The 21,579-nt window shown below is 31.7% G+C and overlaps 1 protein-coding gene across 1 annotated transcript; it reads right to left on the reverse strand.

Annotated features, from left to right (window-relative positions):
• Window positions 1–376: 376 nt before the first annotated feature.
• Window positions 377–21,448, reverse strand: LOC126810328 (microsomal triglyceride transfer protein large subunit). The gene is made up of 19 exons (XM_050535326.2): window positions 21,300–21,448; window positions 18,938–19,122; window positions 18,192–18,401; window positions 17,855–17,974; window positions 13,867–14,006; window positions 13,212–13,300; window positions 12,468–12,544; window positions 11,868–12,028; window positions 11,553–11,721; window positions 11,132–11,242; window positions 10,603–10,818; window positions 9,010–9,224; window positions 8,795–8,892; window positions 8,300–8,421; window positions 6,291–6,527; window positions 5,919–6,073; window positions 4,912–5,082; window positions 4,409–4,566; window positions 377–574 (listed from the first exon to the last, which is right to left on the reverse strand). Exons 1-18 carry the CDS (start codon window positions 21,349–21,351, stop codon window positions 4,419–4,421), a joined length of 2,676 nt encoding a protein of 891 aa, XP_050391283.1. The 5' UTR covers window positions 21,352–21,448; the 3' UTR covers window positions 377–574; window positions 4,409–4,418.
• Window positions 21,449–21,579: the final 131 nt, after the last annotated feature.

Here is a 21,579-nt window from a genome sequence, read left to right on the forward strand (position 1 = left end):
AGGAGTGGTTTTCATATTGAAGAAATACAGCAGAATATTGACTGAAATGGGGTAAAAGTCTGAAAACAATGTTAAATTGATTTTGCCAATGTTAAGATAATAGGAGTGGTTTTCGTATTGAACTTGAAGAAATACAGCACAATATTGACTGAAATGGGGTACTTCGGTAAAAGTCTGAAAACAGTGTTAAATTGATTTTGCCAAGTTTACTATAGACATTTATTTTTACTGCACATCTTCAAACACTATGTCACCCAACCTACTTATATCATGTTTACAAGATATATTATGCATAAACTAAAGTTTCATTATTGGTATGTACAGTAAATGTACACTAAAAATTGTCAAATCTAGGTGACAAACACAAAGCTGGAAAGTTTAACTTTATTTTGACAATACAATCACATAATTGTTCGACATAAAAAAAGTTCATAATACAGTACATACTATCATGTATAATATAGAATATAAAATAGTCTGTCATAATAAAATTGATCTTTTACCCACAAATTATTTGGCACAAGGTTTTATTTAATATATATTATTAAAAGTGTTTGATAATACTGCAAATTCACTGAAAGATAAAAAATATTGTCTGTATGAAAATACTGAATTGTAATAAGATTAAAGTACATAGATTATTTTTGAAAAGCTTTGAAAAAATATAAAAATTGGACTGTATCTTTATTACTTAAACTGAAATTCAATTTGCCAATTGTCTGCACAGGAGTCTGGTAATATAATACTAATACTAAAGTCTCTGATAGAATATTCTTAACTTTGTGAATCCTTTAAGTTTTGATAGACAAACATTTAAATCTTGTAAATTTTATTACTGGTAGCCCAAAGTAAATGTTTCTTAATCAAAGCAACATTCGGTAAATGTGGACATTTAAAACGACAAAGCCTTTGCTTTTTTATCATTTTGAATCTTTCTGGGACACAAATCCATCAAAATAGCCATGAAAAGGGTGCAAAGGACAGTCGGATATTTCAGACTAAGTCAAACATTCTCTTCTAGAGGGAATGCATGTTTTGTTGGTAGAGATTTTTTTCAAAAACATATTCTTATATTTTATTTTATTTAACTCCATTTGCTAGATATCACATTATGTTTAACCACCTCCTCCCCTGTAATACAGATGCAGCTAATTACATTATCTACTCTACTTATTACAGTTCATAATAAGTCAAGTTACCAATATTTTGGTATACATTGTATAACATTACATAATGTGAAATATCAAGTAAATGTATTTCACGTTAATATGAAAGCATATGAATGGAATCATAAATATATACCAATTTCAGAATTTAATTTGATTTTGGTTTGGATCATTTATAAAACTGAGAGCTTTAGGGTCAGGTAGATAAGTTTGGGTCAATCAAGTTTATCCATCATAAAATGTCTATATGGTACATAGATTATTTCATATGGTTATTTTCAAGATGATGGAATTTATTTACTCGTATTTCAGATAGACCTATTAAAAATGGCCAAATAGCATACAAAGCCAATTGTGGATAACATCTGGAAGGAATATTATAAAGTGAAATGAACTGTTACGTGGCAGCTGTCTTACAAGCCTAAACTATGATGTAATGTATGTATCATTTTACACTTCCAAATTGGCAAAAACTATGTCTACATTTCAACAAAATGTCTAGCTGTGATGATAAAAACAGAAGGCTACTTCTTTATTCAAATACATATTTTATACTTCTCACAGTTATATATTAGTCTGTACATTAGAACATTTTAACCTTTTCACTACTTTGACAATCTATTCAAGCTCTATAACTACAAAAATGTATTTCTTGAACGAACTGGTTAGTTTTGAATACTAAATTATCATTAGTTTTTATTCATTTGAATCAAGTTGTATAATATAATGTTTGCAAGATAAAGTTTATAAGTTGAATGTCTGCCAGAAGGCATGAGATTTTTGTTGTATATTCATATCATACATGTGTAGGAACGTGCAAACATATGGAGTTAATATCCAGAAGGAATTCAGTCTGAGAGTTTAACTCAAGGCCATCTAATCTATCTGACTGGTGCAATAACACTGCCAAAATAAATACTACTTTATGCATCATTGACAATGGTATGGTAAAGATATGACTAGCCAGATAACTTATAATAATAACACTGACTGTCTTTATAGTATCATTTTGTGAAACTTAATACAGTTTCAGAGAAAATTTCATTCCAAATGCCTAGTCAAAATCACAATTTTTTGGATATTGTGCATGCTGTCAATCCTATACTATGACTAAATAATATCATAATATATTAAATTTGGTGTGATTTTTAATAATATTTTAAAATTTTTACTTGTTATATTTATATCCTTGTTTAATTAATATCTTTGCTGGGGGGAGGGGTATGGTAAACGAATCATGGGACATATAAGTCACAGGACAAAATGTCACATTAAATAGGTGTAATGACCACAGACAGAATAGCACAGTAATGTCACTGAACAAAATGTCACAATATTAAAAATGGACATAATGTAAGAATTATTTTTTAACCCCATTTTGCACTATACATTTGTTTTTCAGACAATATCAAATCTTTCAAATTAATCATTTAACATTCAATTATGGAAATAAAATTGAAATGTCAATGGCAGATAATCTCCCAGCTTGGAATCAATCAGATTAAAAAAGAGGTCCATCAAAAGATTTTATCGAAGATTATAGGTGATGCTCGCTTGTTTTCACCATTTCACATTTACATCATCTGCAGAGGATGCAAACAAATATTTAATTCATCATATCTTTGTAAAACATATACTGAAAGAAACTGAATTATTTTTATATTCACCTCTTTATTTTTAGAGATACAACTTTCACAATATTGTAGTTTGCTTGGGATTCTAATTCCCTCAAATGATGATCAGTGACTTTATGTAATTCAATTATCATAAAGTTAGTGAGTAAAAAAAAGAAATAATTAAAGTGAAAAGCAATTTAAAACTAATATTATTGCAAAATTATGTCTAGTATTTATATTGTGACATTTGTTCTGTGACAATTTATCCTGTGGGTATTATGTACTGACATTTTGCCCTGTCCATTATGCCTGGATATCCCATGGTAAACACCGTGTCTGAAGAAGCATTTTTATGAGAAAAATACTTGTTTTCATATAAAATTGAAACAGTAGAGTGACTGCCTTTTTGTCTATTATATATTTTCTAACATACAATTCAAATTTATTTTCAAGGTACTCTTGTTCAGGCTATTCTGAATTCTCTAGAACATGAATTCTTAATTTCATTGTATTAAAGAGTCACTTATTTATAAAATATTAAACAGGAATAAGTTTGACATTTATTTAAATAAGAACTAATAAAACATGCAGATAGTTTGTAGGTTTGTGTTGAGGCCTACTGACAACCAGACAAATCTCTTACACTGAAGACTACACAGCTATCAGGCAGTAACAAGAGAACTTGTTATCTACAGAATGGTGATAATGAAGTATGACCCAGATGGAGCCAATCAGAGTTTAGGAAAATATGTTGGTAGATGAGTGTTGGTACCAAAGCAAGCCCACATTATCTGTTAAGTAATTGATGGTTTGTTCCATCATTATCTCCTGAACTCTGGAGGTCTTCACATGAGTAAATTCAAGATGAATGAAAAGAAGTGTAATGTGTGTAGAGTAAGAAATAAGATATCCATTGACCTAGGTTGTTATTAACTTCCTTGCTTCTGGTCTAAACTTGTTTATAGACTGTATGGAATTTCTTTGAATGATATTAAACAGAACAGATAGACACTCAATGTAAATTTACTACTAGGACTAAATTAAAGAGAGAGAGAAATTAGGTTATGTCCACTTGTCACAAACTAGGTCATTTCAGGACTAACACATGGTTCAATTTTATTTCAATAATTTGCTTGCGCGTAGGGGTCTTTAGCAGTGGGAGGAAACCGGAGGACCGGAAGAAAACCCATGAGGTTGGACAGGCGACCCTCCTCCTTGTCACGTACAACCGGGAAATCGAAACCATGCCAGTTGACTCAATGACAGACTGTATGATACAGCGTGCACGTGCTAAACATTTGGCCATCCAATGCCCCCACCCCCTCCCCCGGACTAAATTAAAAGAAATTCTTTCATAGCAAGTACCAGAGGAAGATTTGAATAACATATGTTTGTTTTATCTTATAACTTATAGTATCATGAGTTCATAAGTAATGCAATAAACAACTTGTAAATAAATTAATATTCATACCTAAACACATTTTACACACCGACATGCTGCCTTCCCTATGCAATGAACTTCTAGCTTAGAGTCAAGTGCTTCAAGTAGATCGACCAACAAGAAACTGAACAGCACATGTCCTAATAGTCTTATAATAATATCAGTAGAATGTATTTAATACTTACATTCCTTTGATCATTCCTGATCCTGGAACATTTTAATACATTGGAGTGAATTGGCTTTATTTAAAAGGAATGATTTTGATGGAATTGTAACATTTCGTTGATAGTTGACCATGTATTTATTGAGTCCCTTTAATTTTTCATATCTTTTTATTTTTTGCCTGAAAATAAACATATCTATTTGCGTTTCCCATGATATTTTATATTACATAGCCTGAGCAATGAGTTTCACTATCACTCTGATATACACTGCATTTTATGGTTTAACCCAAGTAATACATATATTGAAAATATTGTGCACATCTACTCCTCTGACATTTTATACAATGTTGTTTTGTATTCACCTATACACTCATATCCTGGTGAAATGCCAATTTGTGGGTCATTTAAGTGTATCCATTTCTACAACTAAAGATGTAACTACTCTGGAATATTTAGTAACATGAATTCAATATATTCATGAGGGTAAAAAGTAAAAAATGCAAACTAAATCTATTTTTTCATACCTGAATATAAACTCTGGGCGTTCCATTTGAAGACAGAGCTTTAAAGGCATTTCATAAAAATCTGCATCCGTGACAAAGTCTATTACTGATTCACCTTCACCTGTGAATGTTATACCTGCTTTTATGATAGATGAATCTAATTTCATTGTACCTTCTAGATATATACCACCACTTTAAAAAAACAATAAAGATTATTCATATATAATACTGATAATTAAAAAGATCCAGTACTGACAAATTTTACCAATGAATTTCATTCTGTGCTGCATAGACTCCGGTTACGCTCACATTGGGATTAGTCAACTTTGAAGAAAAATCGACTTCAGGTAAAAAGTAGGTTGCTGCTGAATGTTCATAAATGTTAAAGGGAACCCTACTTCTAATGAACCAATATTTGAACATCTTAATTAATCTTGTGAGATTAACTGACATTTTGTAGCACCACCAGACGGACTGACCCATTTCATCAGCTTACATAAATTCCAATACCAACATTAATCCAAATCTATTTGGGTAATATACATGTAAATGCAATGTTAATGAAATTATTATTACATGAAGTATGATGAACTGTTTCAAGTAATGAATATGTAATCCTCTGATTGAAAACCAATTAATCATTATGCTCCGACACTGGGATAATGAAGATGGCCATTTGACATACAGTGCGCTATAAGGGAAATCTTGCCCTGGCAGCAATAATATGGCCTACTATAACATCGATTCCAACTGCCAAGGATTCTTTCATGCACGTGCACAGGGCATTGTTTTTTTGTCCCATCCAAACGACTAGACATTGTCCCTTATCAGGCCCTCTGTCCTGCACTACTGGCAAGGGAGAACCACGTCGGAAAATCCTGATGAACTTTCTTGGCCAACACTGGGATCGAACATGGGACCTCCAGGTTAGAGAGCCAATGTCTTACTCACTGAGCCTGTGCGCTCCTTAATCATAATGTAAAATTCCTAAAGTACAACATTGGTATCATTAAAAACTAAAATCCCACCTATTTTTAATAACAGAATGTGAATTTCTGCTCCATAAACTTATGCTGACAAGTCCTGATAGATCTAAGGAGGCCACACCTTGAACTTGTATATCCACTATCATACCATTTGATAAGTGAACTCTTTCTGAGTGATCTTGTAGTAATAAATTAACCTATATTGAGAGAAAAAGATCATTTTTTCTAAAACAGTATGTATATGTAACAACTGATACTGTGATCATTTTGCTTAGACAGTGGTATTCCATCAATTGCTGAAACTACTGAGACTTCAAGAGTCAAGCCATTTAACCATTTTGTACAAGAAACTTTTTTTTCTTTCAAATGTTACAGGGGAAGAATTGTATAAATGCTGAACTATAATGGGAGTACCTGAAAAGCTGATGTTAGTTCTGATGGAGCATTCCATGCTGCAGACATTAGACCTGTTGTACCTCTGAAAAATTCTATCTGTTTTAATAATACATCTAACAATGTTAATGACATTCCTGCTGTAGGTTCAATTACGTTTTCCTCAACAGACTCCTCTTCTATCTCCTCATCCACTGGCTCTTCTACTTCAGCTTCTGAACCTACCAGAGATTCCAAACCCTCAGCATATATATCAAACTAAATTATAAAAATAACAATTATCCAATAATACATTCTATATGCTGCATATTCTTAGCATTATCAGAAGATTGAATCATTGCAGATCATTGAATCAAAAGAAGTCTTGCTATATACCAAACCAATTTAATTTTTAGTTATTCAGGACATTGATAAATAAATAGCCACTCCAATCTCGATGGACTACATTTAGTTTAAAATTTCAAAATTTAGAACTAAAAGCTTTTAAGAAGGGTAACATTTTGTTTTGTAATTTTCCCAAAGCAATAGGCAGTAAAATTTGTTCCCGAAGAACTAATATTCAAATTACTTCAACAGATTTGAATTATACAAAATGTTTGTATTATAAATAAGGTCAAGCTGATAAATTATGATAATGGATTATAAGCAGAATATCTGACATATTATAATATGGGTTCTCAGGGCTCACACTGTCAGTCGCCAAAGTCGCAATTTGCGATAAAAATATGAAAGTGGCGATTAAAATTTGATTTTGGCGATAATTTTGGCGATAATGTTTGGCGGTACTGGCGATTCTTTTTGAGAATTGGCGGAAAAAAATCTTAAAATTCTAATCGTATTTATCCTGGATTAACCATTATTGAGTGTCAATCACATGGCGGGATACTATAAATTAATCAACTAGCTGATAATCCGGATCGCGTCAATGAGTAATACTAATTGTTTGTCTTGGATTAATGGTTAGTTTATTGACAATTGCCAGTGATATCTATAAAGCCTATCTCAAGTCATTATTTACACCTAATGATTAATCCAAGCGGTGACTATTTGATGTTTCGTTTCGTCTTTAAAAAATGGCAATACATTGTACAGGTAATCAAAATGGCTGACAGTTTCTTTCGAAGAGAATGAAATATTTTGATAGTTGAATTCCGTTTACTGTGGCTTCATACGGCATGTAAAATATACAAGCATGTCTATCGGATATCATTATTTCAAATTATATTATCGCCACTGGTCGAAAAAGTAAGAACGAGTTGAATAGTGACGATTCTTGAACGAGAAAACAGTTCGTCATTTGTAACATATTACCTTCGCCAAAATGCTTTAAAAGTAAACGATGGGTATAATTGTAAGCATCTCTTAAAAATATAATTGACATTTATATCATTCTATCAGGGATTCAGATTCTAATACCTTTACGAAACCAAAAATAACAATAGGCCTATTGTAAACCAACACATAATTCTTTGGAAAATTGGCAATCCTTGGATGAGATTTGACCTGTAAATACTGAAAATATATTGTGCAGTACGAATGTTCAAATAGACTAAAGTCACCAAAAATAAAATCTGATCTTAGTAAATCCAAACTTTGCTAACCTATTATGTAAAGACGGATTTTTAAAGTTGTTGTATATTGTATTGTATATATCGGTAATTGTTTTATAATCAACCTAGCTGAGGCATAAAATTGTTAGATGTTGTCTTTTTTATCACACATTTTGGGCAGATAAAATATTCCGGTTGGCGGAAAAAATGAACATTTTGTTTGTACAAAAATTATCACCCATTTTGGCGGAAAAAAATTGAAACCCAGCGTGAGCCCTGTGGGTTCTCCTCTATGAATCTGAAGTTATTTAATAAAAACTCTGGATAATCCTTCATTCAACACTAAATTTGTTAAATTTGTTATAAATTAAAATGTAGCCGACCTCAAGTTAATTACATGCATTTATCATAATGATTTAACATCAGTAGCCATAATGATAACTAGTGTGTATTGTGAGAATAAGTATCATAATTGCTTACATGCATAAATGGTTGTTTCCAATTTTCACCCATCAAGTTTACAACCATGCCACTTCTTTTCATTATACCACCATTTGTTGTTTCAAATGACAATGTATATGTACCATTAGTTTCCTGAGTATCTAGAAACAAGAACATTGTTGTGCCAGGCAAAAAAAATACGACCACAAGCAGCTTTGTGAAATGGAGGCAGCAAGGACATGACAACAGGATGTTGATCAGTCAAAGAATCAATAATTCCAATCTCAAATTTGGACTGTGACAACAGCAATAAAATAAATGGGCTTGATAGATGAGGCAGTTTTTTACCCAACAGTAGCTTGCTACAGTAGCTTGCCAATCAGGATTTGAATTACTTACAAACCCAATTCACTTTTAGGCCTACATGTAGCGTGTCATACATAGTGGATGTTGTTAGATAATCATCCATTATTACAATACATACTCAGTCGGATACCATACCAACAGATATTCTATAAGAAAAGAAAAACTTACTTGCTAAATAACTAGTCAAGGCACTAGATTTTCCATTTTGGCTTAAAATGTTGTAATTGTTCACATTAGCTTCTCGGAGCAGTAATTCTAATGTTTTTCTGTAAAAATGAAAATATTGAGCAATGGGAATATAACACTAGCTAAACACAAACAATCACAGGACAACTCTATAGTTAAACAATAAATAAAATTCAAGATATACATATTGTTCTTACTTGAGATTCATGTTCAATTCAGCTTCATCAAATATTCTCTTTAATATGTAAGTTGATATTTCAAATTCTTCTTGATTTTTGCAAGTTTGTAAAATTTCTTTTAGTTCTTCTAGTGAGATGCCAGCTCTTAAAAGAGCATTTAATGCTGCAACCCTTACACTGCTATCATAGGCTTTTATATTCTGATAAAATATTCTTATCAGAGATCTTCGATGCTGAAAATAAATGTTTAAGAATTTATCCATTACAGAACATTATGGGTACTATACGAAAAAATAAACTTGAGCAGAAAGTCAAAATTTATTTTCTGTATTTCTTATACTGTAGTAAGCGCAGTAAGTTATTGATATTCCTACTTGTCTTTATCAACCTGTGAAGCTTGTAAAGTGCTCTGTGGTAGAGCTGGGTGATATTTCGGTTTTACGATATAAAACTGTCACAGAAAAAAAAAACGTAAAAAATACCATCTTCAGAAAAATATCAAAAAAAAACCCCCAAACATATCGCATTTTTTCTGGATGATATTTCACATAGCTATTGAAAAAAATGTTTACATCATGTGTCTTCTTGCTCACTTTTCCACCGTTAGAATTATCCCTGCTTATGTTCAATTTCTATGCATAGATTCTAAACGAATTGTTTATACCGATACTTGGATTTTCCAAATGAATCATTGATTTTCTGATTGATATAAATTTAAATAGAGCAGAAATATAAATGATGCCAACTATATTGCAAGTTCTGGTAGACTGATTATCCTTCACAATTCAGTGTGGAACATGTCATGGAGGTCAGTGATCCGAAAAATTGCTATTTGACTAATTAAATGGACACTTTTTGACATAGTACTTAGGATTTAAAGTTTAATTTAGTATTCATGCCTTCTGAAAAATGAATTTTCAAGAAAGCATACGGTTGAATGAGAAAAGGCAGTTTGCAAGGGTAAATAAATAGCATCCAATCGTATCCATAGCTATAAAAACATGCACGGCCGAAAGAACATATTGTTTTTTAATTTTTTTTTTTCGTTTTGGAGCCTCCTTTATATATATTATTAATTTAAATAAAATTTCATAATTAATATACTCAGAATTAAAATTGTAATAAACAACAAGAACATAGACCAACATTTTTAGCAATGTTTGAATCAACTGATTAAATTTTGTTTAAAAAACAAAATTAAAAATGAATATTCCGGAGGTATTTCCAACTTTTTATGCTTGTTTATTTACATTTAAAAGGTGATAAATTGAAATCATTGACATTTTATAAAATATTGCCACATAGTGATTTTATCGCAATATTTTCTGAAAATATCGCAATATTTTCTGAAAATATCGCAATATTTTCTGAAAATATCACAATATCTGCTTCCAGGGATATCACCCAGCTCTATTCTGTGGTAGGAATACCGACAGATGGAAAGGATCAATTCAATTTATTGCTAAACTAAAATAAGACATGATTCCATTAAATGAATACTTGACTATGTACCAATATTAATGAATCACTGGGACCTTGTTATAATGCATATATACACGGTTACCTGATAATTGTTGTCTAACACCTGTAAGTAATAACTACAATTCATACCTCAGCTGTATAATATGATTGTGATATTCTCCTTAATGAATTAATAGCAGTAAATGACATCATAGTAGTTTTAGATTCTTCTGCATATTTCAACAACAGCACCATAGATTCTGGTAATGCAGCATTTCCTAGAGCTCTTAGAAACATCAGTTCACAAACTTCATCTTTACAGTTTGTTATATTATTCAATAACATGGATTTTATATCTTTAACAACCTGTAATTATAAGACAAACTTTTGTTTATTCAGACAGCATAGTAAAAACATAAGTAAAATTCACCCAAAACAATGACTAAAAAAGTTCCAGAGATCAAGAATGACATGAATAATTATAAGGTTACTCTTCGGTTTCCTGCTATGTCTCAATGTTAAAACATGGTAAGGTATTGGTGTCCCGGCAATATAAATTTCAATAGGTTGTTCTTTATAGCAAACTGCACAATCAAAGCTAATTTCATTTAAAGAAAATCCTCTGACCTGTACACAGTGTGCACAATAAATTGTGTAAAATTGAAAGCTAAACATATACCTGATGCTCTCTTTGTTGAGGTATTTGACAGTATGTATATAAAACAGCACTCATTGACAATAATAATGGTTCTTTGATAGGAGAGTCTATCGGTATCTGAGTGGATATTTTCTATGCAAAAAAGAATAAAAATATTTAGACAGTACAAACTACAAAATTAACATCACTCAAGGTTAAAGCATTATGCCAAAAATCACAATCTCATGAGAAAAACAGTTGCTTGCTCATCATCTCACTCCAGATATCAAACATACCAGTGAAGACCATGCTAATTTTTCTAGTGTCAATTATTTTTATAAATCACAAACCATTAAAAAGGATATATCTAAACTGATGTATAACTGTCAGATAAAAATCTCATTAATTATCAAGTAACCTTGATCAGTAAAGTTTGTGGTATAAATAATATTAGAAAATTTACCAGCATATCTTTCAGTATAAAATCATCAGGATGAGTAACATAAGCAACAGCTAGAAAATATCGTTCCACATAAGCTAAACCAGAATCATCATCAAAGTTTAATAGTTCCATCAAAGCTTGATGTGCTGGACCTGTTTGCGTAGCTGCTGCTATATCTATTAGCTGAGGTCTAGAAATAAGAATAGTTCAGGTTTAAGGTAATCATAACTGAATAGGTCACACTTATTTTTTTATAAACAATACTTTTATTCAGGTCACACAGATTGTCTATTACTGATTAGTATTCAATGTAATTTAATAACAATTATGACTTACATAATATAATAACTCTCAGGGCTTGAAAAAACCTCAGCAATTGTATTTTTCCCACTGTTTCTAAAACTTTTAACCATTTTTAAAAATGCTTTAGCTGAAGAAAGACTGGCAATTTTATCATTTACTAAATCATCTTTTAAAGAAACAGCTAACGATGTAGCCTGAAAAATAAAAAATTTATTATTTAAATCATTGACAAATAAGTAATGTTAGCGATCAAAATTATTTTCCATCTGTGATTCCTACTGTGATGACCATATTCTTCTATATGCCCCACAATCAGCAAATGATCGACAGCTCCTCTGTCGATCATCAGCTGATAAAGAGTCAAACAGCAGCAGAAGATCGACTACATCTAGGGCAAAAAACAAAGCACTGAATCAAGAATTTTCTTATACCGTTACATTTAAATTACATCTGATTGGATGATAATTATAATTTTTAGTGGAAGAACGGATGATTTTCTGTTGGTGATTAGTGGATGAATCATTAATATAATGTGGTTACACTGTAGATGCAATATAGTCTGGCTTTGCATTGATATTGGCAGACCCTGAAACCCACATGCACACTAGAAAATAAAATTTTAAATGTTCTTACCGGTTGACATTTAGGACCACACTGCCAGATCTCTGATCCACTTGGTAACAATGACAAAATAAGACTTTTCCCAATTTCTGCAAATTAATAAGGAATATATTATTAATATCATTTTTTTTTCATTTTGTCAGTGAAAATGCATCCTTTTTTTCAAAAGATAGGTTGCCAGACAATGAAACATTCATTTATTTGTAATGGGAGTCTAAACTTATCAAGAGTAACAACTCCTTAAGTAATTTTATCAGTAATATACAAATCAATTGAAAAATAAGTTTAGTCACTTTAAAATTGATCAAGAGCAATTTCTCTGATAGTAATCCTAGGATTCATCATAAAGTCTGTATATATAAATTTAAGGGAAATTGAAAAATAGCTTCATCACTTTGAGCATCCACAAATATTTTTAAAGTGATCAAGGGAACAACTCTAAAAGTAATTATTGAAAGAACAACTACAAAAAATTCCATGGCAATCCGATGAAAATTTGGCCTCTTGAAGATACACAAGATTTTTCAAAGTGATCAAGGGTTGTACCCTGGTAGAAATTATCAGAAATTGTTGAAAATCAATAGCATAAATTGTGTATAAATTATAAATCTAAAGAAGAAAATGTAAAAAAAAGAAAAAGATAACAGATAAACTATATGATGTTCTTAGCATTGTGGACCATGTGCATCGTACAAATATAGTCACACCAATCAAATATAAATATGACCTAGTATATCATTAAACACAGCCACTTACCTTTTTCTGCTACACCAACAGCTTCTTGTATGGAATTAGCTTTGATGATATTGGATGTAGAAGAACTGTTTTTTAATGTAAAAATCTGACTGAAATAGCAAATTTATATATTTTATACATGGTAGGTATTATTAGGCAGAAGGGTCTCTGTCAATTCTATTCCTATTCATTCATAAATTATCTACCGGTAAATAAAATAAACTATTCCAGTCACATATTCAAAATTATATTGTACTAAATGGAGAGATTTGTCAAATGTATTCATTGTGTGTGTTGAAACTGTTAGTTTGTTTCTACTCTTTCCAATGGACAATTACTAGCTCTGATGCTGCTGGTGATTTGATTTCACAAACATAATTTTAATTTGTTGTGGGGTCTAAAAAAGATATTTATATTTCCACTTAACCCTATTCCATATCCACTTTAAATGAAGAAATGCTTTTTCAGATCTTTAAATCCAGCACAGATTATTCATAGTGATACAAATTTTTTAAATGAAATGACATGTCTGGTTTGCTATTCTAGGATCTATGGATTAAATTAAGAAGAATTAAAGATACAATTTCATATTTCTTACCATATACAATACAAAAAGATATTTTTTAAACAAAATTTAAACAAATCTTTAATTATAGTAGATAATCGATAAACTTACCTCGATGTTGCAGCTCCATTGATGGATTTTCTTATATTTACTATGCTTACAGCAGTATTCAAACTGGAAACTTTATTTATAATACCATTGTTTAGATCATAATTAAATGTTGTTGTACTATTAACAGATACTTTAAGTGCCTAAAATATTCAAAAGACAATTTAAGAATAATAAACAATTTGTCATAAAATTGTTCATGATTCCTTATTTTGATTGAACTTCACTTACAAGACAAGTCTTTTATGGTGGATACTAATGTAGTGTTTTCTTTCAGATTATTAAATTGTAAGAATTATGTTTATGCACTGTTAATTTTCAAAACGCATGGTCAGCATTGAGACTTGAATACAGCAAATAATTAATTATGTTAATTCAAGAAGGCATGAGTACCGGAGCCATTTCATGATATGGATAGCATCATTCATGTATATTGGAATGTGTACTATCTTTCGATGTAGACACTAGATTGGAGGGGTTACTACTAATCTCTGTGTAAAAAGAATGGGTACTATCTTTCCATGTATATTAGAATGGTTACTATTAATCTCTTAGTGTATATTAGAAGGAATACTATCTTTCAGTATGTTAGAGTGTATACTACAATTCTCTTTGTGTATATTAAAATGTGTACAACTATCTTTCCATGTATATTATAAGAGTGCATACTACTCTAATCTCTTTGTGTTTATTAGAATGTGTACTATCTTTCCATGTATATTATTAGAGTGCATATTACTAATCTCTTTGTGTTTATTGGAATGTGTACTATCTTTCCATGTATATTATTAGAGTGCATATTACTAATCTCTTTTTGTGCATATTAGAATGTGTACTATCTTTTCATGTAGATTAGAGTGCATACTTTAGAGCACATACTACTAATCTATTCATGTATATTAGAGTGCATACTTTAGAGAGCATTTATAAGTGTGTTTTAACAATTTTCAAGTGTAAATAATTTAATTAAATCAACCTGTCCATAATATCATATTTTTTGTATTGGACGTTAAATCTGTAATAAACAACAACACACAACAGTATGGTGGCTGATTGGTATCATGTCGTGATGTCGCCCTTCATAACCCGACAACCCGACACCATGACAACACAACATTTTTAACCGACACTACGACATTTTCACCCGACACCACGACATTAAGAATGTTGTAATGTCGCGTAAAAATGTTGTATTGTCATGTAAAAATGATGTGATGTCAGGTTGTCGTGGTGTTGACTTTATTTATCAATGTTGAAGCAGCCATGAATAATAGAGTGCTGACCCTTGCCGAGAACAAGTCAGCCCTCACTATCTCATCCTTCACTAAGAATACTTACCCTTCACTAACTGCGAATCAAGCTGGCCCTCACTACCAAATTCGCTGGATGATCATGACTTGAGTGTACTCACGTGCTCGGTATGGGCTAATTCGAGACTTCGATAAATAAAATCAATTGAAAGTAGTCTATTTTTAGTAACCCATTTCTTTGCTCAAAATAAAAATGCATTTATCTCTTCTAAAGTATGTAATCGTGAATGTGCCAGAAAATAATAAGTAGATTTAAAGAGCCATAGAAACTTACTTTCCGGTGATGTATGACACAAACTAGGTCATTTCCGGACTAACATATGGTTTAATTTTATTTCAATAATTCGCTTGTGCGTAGGGGTCTTTAGTAGTGGGAGGAAACCGGAGGACCCAGAGAAAACCCACGAGGTTGGACAAGGCGACCCTACTCCTTGTCACGCACAACCAGGGAATAGAAACCATGCCAGTTGACTCAATGACAGACTTTATGATTCAGCGCCTACACGCTAACCATTCAGCCATCCACCCCCGATGTATGACACAATAACTGAAATTTCGTATAAAGACACGTATGTTGACATTAAACACTCGCCACACCCAGCCACTCTCTTTAATTCAGCCAGTGAAGGCTACCAAACTTGTATCAATTTAAATTTAAAAAAGTATATTTTCCGCCCAAAATATAATAAATACATTTTAAGAGAGGATTGACTTTATACAGAATTTTTGATTAAGCCCCGCATATTTATTTCAAATCCCCCCCCCCCCCTTTTTCACTTTTCAAGGCAAGTAAATATAAATGTGCCAGAAAATTATTTATATATTTGAAAAGAACAGTGAAGGTGCTTTCTACTGATATGTAGCATGATATCTGGAATTTCGTGTTAAGACTCGTAATTTGGCAGTGAGGGCCAGCTTGATTCGCAGTTAGTGAAGGGTAAGTATTCTTAGTGAAGGATGAGATAGTGAGGGCTGACTTGATCTCGTGGCCGCTTCAACATTGATAAATAAAGTCGACAACCCGACATCACAACATTATAACCCAACATTTTTACGCGACAATACGACATTTTTACGCGACATTACAACATTCTTAATGTTGTGGTGTCGGGTGAAAATGTCGTAGTGTTGGGTTAAAAATGTTGTGATGTCGGGTTGTCGTGGTGTTGGGTTATAATGTTGTGATGTCGGGTTGTCGCCTTATGAAGGGTGACACTACGACATCACGACATGATAGGGCCTACCAATCAGCCACCATACAACTTATATATTAGTGGTGCATTCTGTACATTAAGTCGTGTAATACTAGTCTTTCCATGTAGGTCATACATATCAGAATATGTACTACAGTTACTTAACTTATGTTATTAGAAAGCATAGACTATTAATCTCTTCATTATATTAAACACCACTCGCTCTTCTGACATTTGTCAGTGAGATTGGTGGAAACAGACATTAAGCACCATAAACAGGGAGAGAGAAATGGGGTTTAAAGTTCACTTGACACAAATATGGTCATTTCGGGACTATCATATATTGTTAAATTTTATTTCAATAATTCACACCACTTGACTCAGTGATAGACCTGCGCATTTAACCACAAAAGTACAAATAAATGACCAAAGGAATATGGCTCTCAGTGTTTCCTATATGCTCTTCGACTTGCCGGAAAAGAACAGAGTTGGGCAGGATACATAAGTAATAACCCTGTGTGAAAGGATGACTGGTGGCCCTGGAAAGTACATTTGTGTTTTGGAGCTGAGACTTGTGGTAAGAAAATGTCTGAGACTCGTAACTGTGCTAGGTTCTGAGTGACAATGGTTGTTGGGCCTAGTTGTCCTACTGTCAGCCAGCGCCCAATCGTATTATGTATTAAACCTCTCTAAATCGGAGCAAGGGCGGCAAAACTGATCAGTCAGCTGCGGTCCTGATTACCTATCTTTATATCCCTTGTTACCAGGATCAATCATCCCATTATATTTTCAGTTTTAAATAGAACTATAGTATTCCTGAATATCACAAGGTTCCATTTAATACAAAAAATTGATTAATTCCAATGCATTAAGAAGAATACTTTATAAAAAAAACTAGTATTATATGAATTCTATTTTCCTTTCTTTAAAATCTGGAAATGCCATGGCTCAGTGATTAGGTGTTGGCTTGCTAACCAGGAGATCCTGGGTTCAATCCTGGTGTTGGCCAAGAAATTTCCTCAGGAGTTTCTGGTGTGGTTTCCTCTTGTCAGTGGTGCAGGATAGAGGACCTTTCTAGGAACAGCACCTAGTCATTCAGATGGGACAAAAAACTGAGGTCCAGTACACACATTCGTGTGCACGTAAAGAAAACTTGACAATTGGAATTCCAAATAAGTGTAGGCTGCATAGGCGTAGGAGCAATGAAAAATTCAACGACCTTTTTTTTCTATTAACGTTTAGAGAAAAAATATAACTAATTTATTTCTATGAGATCCACACTGCCTGAAAAGTATTTTCTCGTCTTTTCCTTGTCCACTGCATGCCGGAAAATATGCCCGAAGCTCTCTTATGATATATGTATGCCCGAAAAAACAGTATTGATTTTGGGCAATTTTCTCTTATGCCCCCCTGAATAACTTTGAGCTCCTATGCCTATGGTAGGCTGTAATACCACACTCCAGACAAAATGGTGCAGAAAATTCTAACCTCATTGCTTGAAGAAAATTGTCCAGCTATTTCTATGTTATTACAATCTTTCTTTGTTTTGAGAATTGAATTGGAAGACAATTTTTCGTATACTGCAGAACATTCTCCTGATACATCTACCTGTAAAACAAACACATCAAAACATTCCTTTAATATCAGGGAGTATGTTTATTTTAAATGGTAATATAGTAATATTTATACGGTAAGAACCTACATATATAAATGTATGATACAAAATTATAGTGTATATTATTTGGAATCAACAGCATGAACTAGTAAAATGTTTTTATTTGTAAATTGTAACGATAATCAGAATAATGTAACAATGAAAGCAAACCTCTGTTCGTTTTCCAGATTCTTCTTGCAACTGGAAAAGTGCTGCTATACCTTTTTTAATATTTGTACAGAATATGCAATCAGGTTCTGTTAGATACACACTGTTTACTGTATCTTTATTCAATTCAAAATATAAAGGATACTTCAACAGAGATCCTAATATCTTTTCTTGATTTACTCTTGAAGCACTTGTGACCTTTGCACTGGTTATCTTTAAAAAAAAAACCCAAAAAACTGATAATCTTAATAACTACAAAAAAAGAAATAAATATGCAAAGCCAAGTAATAAAAATCAATAATATTTCAACACCAGAGTAAAAACACTATGGTAAATAAATGATTGGCATATTCTTTATGTCATAAAAACAATCCCACAAAGTTTCCGTTTCAACTATAAGTATAAGCTTTAGTCAATTAAAATTAAAGTCTTAATGGCTGGGAGACTCGAAGTTGGGCTCAAATTTTACACTTAAATCTTGATTATTTCCAAATTTGGAAAAGCTTCTTTCTGAATAATCAATCACATAACAAGATTTGATTAAAATTCATGTTTCAAGAACATTCACTTGATGAAAACATGGATAATCACCATATTTACCGGTATGGTTCGATTGTCTTAAAGATTTACAGAAATTGAATTCAAGCATCAATCACTTTACACTGTAAAAATAGCATATTTTAAACTATTTTCAAAAGTGACCAAACAATCAACCTCCATTAGTCAACACATGAAAGATATTTCCTTACTTTCACTCTGAAAAGCTGTGAATCATCAAACTGAAAAACAGGAGACACATCAACATCCATCTGTAAATGGAATCCAGTTCCTTTCTGTGAATATTTGCCTCCTTTATTGTCCAAATCGTTGAAAAACACTGATGTTTCATAATTATATCTGTAAGATCTTCCATTTTCATATAACAGTGCATCACCTACAGTTATGGAAAAAGTAAAATAACTTCAAAATATATACATTTCTAGAGACAAACCCAAACAACATGCACTAATAATACTATATGACCATTAACAGCTTAAAAAATAAGATATGTAAAATATTATATATGCATCAATTCTTGAAAAAATCAAAACTATATTAGTACATGTATATTATAAAAATACTTTACTGTACCATAAACATAATCAATAGTTAGCAATCTCTTCTATCTCTTTTCATCGAAAAAGCTTCGAAAAGGTGGAGAAGCAGCGTTAAGTGTAAATTCATTACAATCTGACATACTCCTCTAAAACTCCTATTTTTATTTGAACATAATATAGGCCTGTAATACCGTACCTTAAAATGATGCTCATCTCATACTTTCAAAAGATCTCAATATTGGTGCATCAAAACTAATTGAAATATAATGTTTGAGGTAAGAAGTGTAAGTATATGAAATGACCTATATTATGCAAATTAGAAATTATTAACCTATTTGAAATCAGATAACAATTTCATTTTGTTCATTTTTTCTGATTTTTACAGTGCATTGTAATCTAACCAACTTTCTATCATCACCATCTTTTACCAGGAAGAAAAATAGACGATTGTATTCCAAATGCTTCTGACCCAATAACCACTCAAAATCATTTTCATATCATTTGTCCATAATACATTATCATACTACCGGTATGTATACAGTCAATTTGATAAGTCAAGGTATTCACATAATTTGAACAGAGACTTTAAACAAAATATATAGTACAACAACAAAAAAATGAAACAGTTATGAATGACATGATTTGAATCAGCTTGGGAACATATCAAATACTCTTTTAGAAAGACAAATAAACCCAATGAACTATACATTACTATGGGACCATTAATGGTTGTCAGAATTACTTGACAAAAAAATGGGAATAGGCATACATTATTTTCCATTCAGTGTAAACTTTATCCTTCTTTAAACACACAGAGAGCAAAATTGGTGAGTAAGGACTAATCAGGTGTTGCAGCAACCCCAAAAGTTATCTTGAACACTGATACATGTAACTATTTAATTATTCTCCTAAAAGATGATTCATGTAAGTTATTATGACAATTCATTTCATCAGTTAATTGACCTTTGAATATTGTATGTTTTAGATAATAAATGTTGTAGTTATGTGTCATTAGAATGATTACAATTAATTCATATCAGGTAGTTGATCCACTGAAACTTACAAAATATATCCTGTAGGTACAAAACAAAATCTATCACATACAGTACCCCTGATCCCCACCCCACCTCCCCCTGCATAATTTAGTTTTCTAAATTCCATAATACCATATTTGTTGGGAAAAAGCATTACATTTCTGTTGAAATTTGAAAATGAAAGGCAAAGTTATTGTTAATGACTTTCAGAAAGTTGCATATTAGCATTTTATTACAAAATTACAGATAGATCTAGCTAGTGCAGATTAAACTTGGGCCAATGAATAGCTCCTTGCTCCCCTCCCATTCAAAAACACACAAAAAAGAAATTAAGTTCAAAAATATAACTTTTAAATTTCTTTCCTTCCAAACAATTTATAAATATATATATATATATATATATATATATATATATATATATATAGATATCAGTTCAAATTATCTTGCAAGTAAATAATTTTAGAACCTAGTAATGAAGTATCTCAACACCTCTTATCTAAAATTAGGTTGTCATAATGTTTTCCTATGAATGGAATGGTTATTAAAATGAATCATACTAAACAGTTTCCTTGTAAGTTGTGTAGAATGTATATGATCCCCTCTTCTGTTATAACCTTTAATTAATAAAGTTTGGGCTACCTGTATTGAAGTTAAATTTAAACATATGAAATAACATTTACAAAATACTGTGGTAACAGTTTTTGTGATTATAATGCCATTCAAAATCTAGGAGTAGGCTATAAGTTTACTCTGTGGTCCACGTAGTCTACCTTAAGATTTTGGCAACTAGGACAATATTATACACTTATCACAGCCAGACATATAAGATATAGTTCTAAACGTCAACAGCCATGTTATCCCACGCCAAAAGACCATTGTTTGGAACTTAGCACCGTCAAACTCAAAGATAACTGAATTTGGTGTAAAATTAGATCCATAAAATGGTTTCAAATCGTGCAAAATGTTCAATGATCACTTACTCAGTACATAGGTTACTGTTAGTAATACGAGAACTTTCACGCCACAAGCCATACTGGACTAGACGACACAACTGAAGCCGTTGATATGGAGCTTCCTGCACGTCAGATGTGCGAGGCTGAAAGGATTTTGGACGAACGGACAAAGTTCATTAGTACAACCACTAGGCCTATACAAGAGTTAACCACTGTGTTATCACACTATCAGCATTTAAATTATCTCATTGATAAGTAATTAGATAATTGATAACAATCATTCAAGTATGAAATTTTTCAATTGATC

The sequence above is a fragment of the Patella vulgata genome, chromosome 2 (assembly GCF_932274485.2).
Source record: "Patella vulgata chromosome 2, xgPatVulg1.2, whole genome shotgun sequence".
Taxonomy (NCBI): domain Eukaryota; kingdom Metazoa; phylum Mollusca; class Gastropoda; family Patellidae; genus Patella; species Patella vulgata.

Excerpts from the sequence above, each read along its gene's own strand:
- LOC126810328 (XM_050535326.2), bottom strand. The coding sequence starts at position 21,351 with ATGGCTTGTGGCGTGAAAGTTCTCGTATTACTAACAGTAACCTATGTA. Across the intron at positions 17,975-18,191 it reads AATCTGGAAAACGAACAGAG|GTAGATGTATCAGGAGAATG; the intron begins GTTTGCTTTCAT and ends TTTGTTTTACAG. Across the intron at positions 6,528-8,299 it reads GGAAACAACCATTTATGCAT|TTTGATATATATGCTGAGGG; the intron begins GTAAGCAATTAT and ends TTTATAATTTAG.